General features: G+C 49.6%; 2 protein-coding genes across 2 annotated transcripts; both read right to left on the bottom strand.

Annotated features, from left to right (window-relative positions):
• Positions 1 to 697: 697 nt before the first annotated feature.
• On the bottom strand, positions 698 to 1,863 carry LOC123135008 (uncharacterized). The gene is made up of 3 exons (XM_044554143.1): positions 1,687 to 1,863; positions 1,354 to 1,555; positions 698 to 1,044 (listed from the first exon to the last, which is right to left on the bottom strand). The coding sequence occupies exons 1-3, from the start codon at positions 1,740 to 1,742 to the stop codon at positions 871 to 873; spliced, it is 432 nt and encodes a 143-aa protein (XP_044410078.1). The 5' UTR covers positions 1,743 to 1,863; the 3' UTR covers positions 698 to 870.
• Positions 1,864 to 2,948: 1,085 nt separating this feature from the next.
• LOC123135007 (uncharacterized) lies at positions 2,949 to 3,839 on the bottom strand. Its single transcript, XM_044554142.1, has 2 exons — positions 3,569 to 3,839; positions 2,949 to 3,473 (listed from the first exon to the last, which is right to left on the bottom strand). The coding sequence occupies exons 1-2, from the start codon at positions 3,776 to 3,778 to the stop codon at positions 3,306 to 3,308; spliced, it is 378 nt and encodes a 125-aa protein (XP_044410077.1). The 5' UTR covers positions 3,779 to 3,839; the 3' UTR covers positions 2,949 to 3,305.
• Positions 3,840 to 7,645: the final 3,806 nt, after the last annotated feature.

Genomic DNA, 7,645 nt, shown 5'->3' with positions numbered 1-7,645 from the left:
CCTGTCTACTGTACCACAATACAACATGGGCGACTGGTACCGACGCTGATCAACGCCCAGCGATACCGAGCGCTCCTGCGGATTTTAGCTCGTGGCCCCAACTACTACATGGTGGGGAAGGCGCCTTTCTACTCACGTAGAAGCCGTTTTCTCCTGGTAAGGCTGGTTTCCAGAGCTTCGGCAAAACAGCGCTGCTATACACACGACACCATGCAGACGATTTGTGCACGACAGCACATATCAAGCCGTTCATGCATACTATCCAGCGCATATCAGCGGCTGGACTGTCCATCGTCCCAGAGTCGTGCACACATCCATCATCTGCGTAGCACTTTCGTTGGCAAAAATGCGTGAAACAACCTCTCTTGCCTTTTTTAATGGATTTATTCTCGGCCTCTGCATCAATTCGTTCATGCACATGGCCACAGGCCTTTGACGGCTTTCTAACGCCTGCCGCGTGTATCCATGATCCCGGTCTGGAGTTTATATTTTATTTCCGTGATTTAGGATGAGAGCCTATATCATGTGTACATGCACCATTACGGTGTATATTAAGAGAGAAAACACATTCAATAAAACATGTTCTTTGGGAGTTGATGACGTTGACATTTTTCTTACCGTGCTATAGGATGAGAACATATCATGTGGACTCGCTCGCCATAAAATGCACACTGAGACCGAAGGGTACACTCCATCAAAACCATGGAACACTTGTTATCGGAAAACTTCCCCATATTCTAAACATGGCGTACATGAGGGATTTATTATCGATACTAGTCAATTCACCACAAAGATACATGTGAAATCTTCAAGAGAAACTGGTAAGCTTCACCGTAGTGTGACTCCAAACTCTGGACGCCAATGGGGCAATCAAGTCATCTGGATAGTCCCAATGTACGACTGGGAAAATTGCAGCCACAAGGCCCTTGGTGGCGCCATCTTCTTCGTCAACTCTTGGCACATGGAGACACCGCCGGTGAGCATCCTAGGCATCGTCATCGCGATCTTGCCCCCTGTGGTGTACAGAGCCGCCCCTTCATGGATCTAGAAGGAAAAGGAACAATGAAGCATGTATAAAATACTAGTGGTTCATGCGACCAGAAATGCTACTATTTCTAAGTGAACGCTAAGAACTGTTCGATCGAAGAAAACACTGAAATTTGAGCATGCTTGCAAAACGAACTAGCTTAGTTGATCAGATATTTGTACTAGTGAAACCTGACCACCTGGATTCAAGTCCTAAACTTAACATGTGTGCTCGCACTTTATTTATTTATTTCAAAAGTTAAGGTTTTATTCTTTCAGTAATGAATCAAGCGTGTACATGTGTTTCATAAAAAAAAAGTGTCTTACTTTTGTGGTGAGGGCTGTGAGGTCCGGCGTGTATGAGCCACCGGATGGGGATCTCGCAGCGATCACAGCTTCCTCTTCGACCACGATCTCGGCCATCTGAGCTCCCACCTCGCCCTGCGCCGCCGCCCGGAGGCCGGCATAGGGTAGCATGACGTGGCACCCCGCGCAGACCTGCATGAACACCTTCTGCCCGCGTTGTGCCCTGCTCCATCCATGGAAGGGTCAAGTCAAAACCCACAAATAAATTCTCAGATGGAAAAGGAAAAACCATGTGATCTACAGTGCTGGCAGAAACGAAGCGTCATGTTTGTTTGCTGTGTGCTCAGTGCTCACCCGTCCTGCGGCGCCCATGAGTAGGCCGCCGGGCAGGCCGCCGCCGGTGAAGCCATTGCCGTGGTTGGTGCCGGAGCTAGTGCCACTACTATAGTTTTGGTTCCGCTGCTGGTTGTGATTTGCGTGTACGAGTAGGTTTTGTGTGGGTCTGCTGGAGCTCGAGCTGTATATATGCTGAGCTCGTGCTGCTTTATAAACTGTTATCTGCAGGCTCGATCCGATCCATCTAGATCTGCAGGGTTCATATACTAATCAGCGTGCAAGTCGCGTGCATGCATATATTAACATCTGTCAGAACTCAGAAGAGTGGCGATGCATGCATTGGATGTGCTCGGTATGAGAGGAGTATATAAAATCCATCTAGGTCGTCGGTTGGGGAGTGGTTGTCTGTCTTGGAGGATGCATACATGCATGCCACTTGCTACACGTAGTAGTCAAGACAAAAGATTAAGATCCAGTCACCCGATCAGGATGCATCCTTGCGCCCCTACCAAAAGGTCAAAACATCTTTTTGCGTGCGTGCATGTGCTTCGGTCCACTGTGAAAACCAGCTGTCCAAGTGAGATTTACCACGCGAACCAATCCATGGTTGGATGGTTAGAGAGATAGTAGTATCTCACCCCACCAGGGTTTAAGTCATGATGCTTGCATTATTCTGGATTTATTTCAGGATTTTCGACGATGCGTCCCTACCGAAAGGTCAAAGCATCTTCTTGCGTGCGTGCATGTGCTTCGATCCACTGTGAAAACTAAGTTGTTCGAGTGAGATTTACCATGTTTTGACCTAGTTGTTCAAGGATTTCCGGTGCAGAATGCGTTTTATGCAAATGGGGGACTAGGAGTGTGTTTGGATAGCGCCTGTACTAGCCACGCCAAAGTTGGTTACGCCAAATTATTGGCGGAAAAATTTGCCGCCACGGGCTCGCCAGCGCGTGGGCGAAAAAAATAGACGAGTGGATAGGAAGTTAGTGCAGAATCAGGGAAGAGCAAACAAATTGGTTACAATCCAAAGGAAGGCCCATGCAGTTGGTCAACACCAATATGTTGGTAAGGCAGCTCACGATTGTAGTCCAAGCAGACCCTACATGTAAGGTAGCTCGATTTCAGTCGTGAGCTGCCTTCCGCATCCCCTACTTATTACACTATACTTTTGGAGAGCGCATATATTTCGCATCCCACTTGACTATGAACACTTGTAACTTTAATGGTAATTTTCTTATATGCTAAAATTAATGAGTTAAAAACACTAGACGTTAAAAACATATAGAAATTTGCGAGATGGCATCTTATTTTCACCTTCCAAGAGCACATACCGTCTGAAAAATTACATACAAATCTGACAAGTATACCCTCTTATTTTACTGGCACACAACAACACATTACGATACATTTTAGGAAAAAAAGACATCGACGAAACAACATGCAGCACTCTGAAACAAGACAAGCTTTTGACAAAACCAGAAAACGTAGCACCAATCTCCAAGTAACGATGAGCGGTGGATACATGCACGCTATATAGTCTGCACGGTAGAAGAAACCATCATCTCGCGAACTTTTGTCATCCAGAACACCATCTGCCGCGAGATGCACGGCCGGGCGCGGCGCCCGGCGGCGATCGATCAGAACTGGTAGACGTGCTTGTTCTTGGCCCAGGCGGCCCCGCCCTCCTCCTCCGCCTTGCGCTCCTCCGCCTCCCTGCGCTCGGCCTCCTTGGCCTGCTCCGCGCTGATCAATCCGATCACCTTGTCCGGCCTCTTCTCCCCTGTCGCCTTCTGGTACCTCCAGTCCTGCACACGCGTACAGGAAGCTAGCTAGCCAGTGAGCGTCGCAAACAAACCGTCAGAATCAGTAAGCTAAATCGTGTGCGCGATACGGTGCGTACGAGAACGCCCGCGGTGGCGATGGAGCCCATGTTGACGTACGTCGCCGGCAGGTCCATGTCCACCCCCCTCCCGCCGGCGTGCTCCCGCTGGTCGTGGCCGTGGCCGTGGCTGTGGTTGTGACCGTGGTCGTGGCCATGCTGCTTCTCCTCCCCCTCCTTGTCCTCCTCCTTGTGGCGAGGCAGGTGCAGGGGGCTCCTCTCCTCTGCCATGGCTGGATGCTCTCCTTTTCTTCTCCTGATTAAGAATTGCACGGCGTGTACGACGACTCAAGCGGGTTTTATATATAGTCGTAGAGCTTAGGTGAAGGATATATGTCACCTACTCAAATTTATGAACGATTTAATTATATCGATAGTATGATTGTGTGGCCTACACGTGTGGATATACGTTGCCATCTGAGTGATGAAGGGTTTGTTTTCTGTCGCTCGCCGCAGATATCTGCTACATATCGCCGACGATGGTGACGTCGCGCCCTCTCTAGACTCCAGACCAGCCGAATGGGGAAGTGTTTACCTGGCCGTCGACGAGCCAGCAAAGCGCCGGTGAACTACAGCTACTCAATCATATATTGTATTCTATTCTATGAAGTATACAGCATCAGTGACACTGTCCTGGATTGGGTGTGCACGCCACATTGGCCTGACATTTATGGACCGGGCCGAGGACCCGTCCCCAATTCAAGAAGGAAGTGTTTGTGTGGTCGTCGACGAGCCAGCCAAGCACCTAATGTCATGTATAGGCGATAAATCAGGGGGTCATTCCCAGCTAGAACATGTGCATGTATATGCTCAATAATGGTGTTATATACTCCCTTCATTTGAAAATAAGTGTCTCAAATTTGCATGTATATGCTCAATAATGGTGTTACATACTCCCTTCGTCTCAAAATAAGTATGTCAAATTTGTAATAATAGTTGTATTAAAAGTTAAGACACTTACTTTGGAACATTACACTCATCTATATGTGGTCGCTACTCACTCCGACGGAGGCCAGGGAGCATTTAGTTACCGGATCTATTCGATGGAAGACGGTAGCACGGGCTATCTTCAACCGGTTTGGATGTTGATCATGTAATAGGATAGGTGTTTAGTTTTCTATCTTATGTTTTGTCTGCCGGTTGTGGCTATCCTATTTTTACATTCATTCTCTTTGTGAGCATTTTTTCTTTTTGTTTGAGACCTCAAGACTTATGTTGGACCTTTTGGTTATCAATAATATAGCCGTATGCATCGCTCTGATGCAGAGGCCGGACAAACCCCCTTTCTATAAAAAACTTATTTTGATACGGAGGGATTTCACCGGAGCCAGGAAAGTTGCCACCGGAACTGAAACTTTGGGGTAATAAAACTGTTACTTTTTTGGTTAGGGAATAAAACTGTTACTTTTGCTGTTTTGCAGCCCTTCAAGGTGTAGCTCGTCGATCGTTTATTTACTTATGATGAAATTGCCAACGCCCGCTAAAATGGCAGCAGAAAAAAGCAAAGTTGACATCAAAATCGCCAAACTCTTCTGCTTGCTGTTCAGCAAATGCAACACCTGAAGTTAGTGGGAGATGCCTATGACGCGATTTGTGGTTAATTTTATCTGAACTTTCGACTGTTGGCCACCTGCTTGCTGATGTTTCCGATCCACCAATCGATGGGGTTGCTGAATACTGATTCTCCACCACCTTCGGTTTCCTGCAATATGTTCCAAAAGTAGGAAGTAACCTGAAGCTTTGGGGCCCGAGGTGACAACTTTGGTGAGCTCGATCGTATACATACATCCGGGCAGGGATGGAGAGGCGGTAGTGACAAGTCCGGGACGTCGAGCTGCTTCCTGGGAAAACTGTTTTGGTGCTGCGTGCTTGTGCTGCTTGGCTACAAATTAGGGGCGCGGACACGTCTCGCCTCCTAACCCTAACCCGCCGCCGCCGCCACAACTACTGCCGCCGCCTCGGTCCCCCTCCTCTTTCCCGTCCGGCGGCCTTGTCGGCGGCAAGAGGAGTGGGGACCCGTCCGTCTTGTTTTATTTTTCTTAGGTTTTTGTTTCTTCGGCGGCATCGACGAGGTGGTGGCGATGATGACGTGTTGGAATAAAGTCTTTCCGGTCTATCTCTACCTCGACGATGTCCGATCCGGCGCCGGCGAAGGGCCTGTGAGAGTTTGTGTCCCCAGATCGGTTGGTTCCCTTCAGATCTTGGCAGTTTGTGTGTCTTTCAAGGAGTTGTCTTTCAAGGAGTACTTTTGGCTGGCGTTTGGTGTGGCGACCACGACATCTTCTTCTGTGTTGTTCTGTGGCTTAACCCGATTTCTCCAACCCTCTGATCTCGTGGTGGTGGATTGCAAGCTTGTTCTGCTTGGGGTGATGCTCCAGCCGATGCTGCTTCAACGACTTTTAGATCTCGTCTCAAGGGGCGAGTGGCTATTGCGGTCTTCAAAGCCTTGTATGGCGAGGGCACTTGCAGGTGTTGCTTTTCTTTGCTATTGGTTCAGTGCAATTTTCAATCACCGGCGGGCAGCGTACAATCAGAGGAAGAAGAAGACTAGTATGCTTTTTATTGTAATTTTATTTTTTACTGGTCGTTCTACGTCCAGTTGTCTATCCAGTGTACTGGCCTTTGTTTTCCTCGATGATAATCAGATTTAAGATGCCCTTTGGGTGTCTTTATTCAAAAAAAAAATAGGGGCGCGTACACATGCCAACTAAAAAAAATACTCATGGCCACATATGCATGCATTGAAATTTATAATGCCCAATACACATAAATAGAGTGAATTGCAAAAAACCACCACATTTGGGGCTTCATCTGTGGAAAACCACCAGGTCGGTAATCATTTGCAAAAATCACCGCGTATTCAGTAAACATTTTGTAGTTTGCACTGAACAGGTGATTTAGCCCATTTAATCATTTTCTGACATGTGGGGCCGGACTGTAAGGAGCTGACTTGGCAAAAAATTTACACACACATCCCTCGATCTAAAAACAGAAAAGCAATCCAGCCCTTGCTCCCGGCTGGTTGTCGTCGGCTGCCTCCCTGCAGCTGCTGAGTGCCGTTGTTGCTGTTCATCGCTGCGTGCTGCTGCTCGCCGCCGCAGTTCCCCGCCGCTGTGGCTGCCTGCAAATGTTGATGCTCGCCGTTGCAAGTCCTCGCCACGGCGACTGCTCGCCGCTGCGCCCCGCGGCTGCTGCTGCTCGCGGCAGCTGCTGCACGCCGCAGCGGGAGGTGTAGGAGGAGGGGAGAAGGCGCCGGAGACGGGCGGCGCTGCTGCCGACGGCGGCCTAAGTGCTTGGAGGTTCGCCCGCGTCCACGGCGTCGAACGGCGCTGGGCATCCCTGGCAGAAGGGCCGAGGCGCGGCCACGGCATCCTGGCCGAAGCCGCCGTGGCTTGAAGGCCGAGGCGCGGCCACGGCATACCGGCGGAAGCCGCTGTGGCTTGAAGGCCGAGGCGCGGCCACGGCATCCCGGCGGAAGCCGTCGTGGCTTGAAGGCCGAGCTCCTTGCGGCCGCCTCCGCGAAGTCCACGCCGCGGACGCTACACAGGAACTCCAGCTCCCCGGTGACGACAGTGCGCTGCTGGCCCTCGTGGTTGTGGAGATGGCCGACGCGTGCGGGGACATCTCCTGTGCCGTCGCGCGGCTCGCCGGCCGGTGTGCCCACCCGCTGCTACGCGCAAGAAAGGAGAGCTGGTGCTGTCTGCGGGGGAGATGCCCTCCGTGGGGGAGGGGGAGGGGCTTGATTGCCTTTTGTTTTAAGATCTAGGGAGGTATATGCAAATTTGTTGCCAAATCCGCTCCTTACATTCCGGCCCCACTAGTCAGAAAGTGGTTAAACGGGCTAACTCAACTGATCAGTGCTTTTTGCAAAATGTTTACCGAATGTGCGGTGATTTTTGCAAATGATTAGCGACCCGGTGGTTTTCCGCAGATGAAGCCCCAAATGTGATGGTTTTTTTGCAATTCACTCCACATAAACACTATAAAAATGCTTCTATCAAAACAGTTTATCATCCAATTTTCTAATGTGTTTTTTGAAGTATTTAAAATAAGGTCCTCCAATACGCCTAGGCTCCAAAAATCCACTCACGCAATTGA

The sequence above is a fragment of the Triticum aestivum genome, chromosome 6B (genome assembly GCF_018294505.1).
Source record: "Triticum aestivum cultivar Chinese Spring chromosome 6B, IWGSC CS RefSeq v2.1, whole genome shotgun sequence".
In the NCBI taxonomy this organism is placed as follows: domain Eukaryota; kingdom Viridiplantae; phylum Streptophyta; class Magnoliopsida; order Poales; family Poaceae; genus Triticum; species Triticum aestivum.
This window is presented reverse-complemented; position numbering and strand designations above follow the sequence as displayed.

What these genes read in the sequence shown, in the direction of transcription:
- LOC123135008 (XM_044554143.1), bottom strand. Translation starts at nt 1,742, where the DNA reads ATGGCTTCACCGGCGGCGGCCTGCCCGGCGGCCTACTCATGGGCGCCG. An exon ending in TCATGGGCGCCGCAGGACGG is followed by an intron (nt 1,556 to 1,686) that starts GTGAGCACTGAG and finishes TGGATGGAGCAG; the next exon opens with GGCACAACGCGGGCAGAAGG. An exon ending in TCACAGCCCTCACCACAAAA is followed by an intron (nt 1,045 to 1,353) that starts GTAAGACACTTT and finishes TTTTCCTTCTAG; the next exon opens with ATCCATGAAGGGGCGGCTCT.
- LOC123135007 (XM_044554142.1), bottom strand. Translation starts at nt 3,778, where the DNA reads ATGGCAGAGGAGAGGAGCCCCCTGCACCTGCCTCGCCACAAGGAGGAG. An exon ending in TCGCCACCGCGGGCGTTCTC is followed by an intron (nt 3,474 to 3,568) that starts GTACGCACCGTA and finishes ACGCGTGTGCAG; the next exon opens with GACTGGAGGTACCAGAAGGC.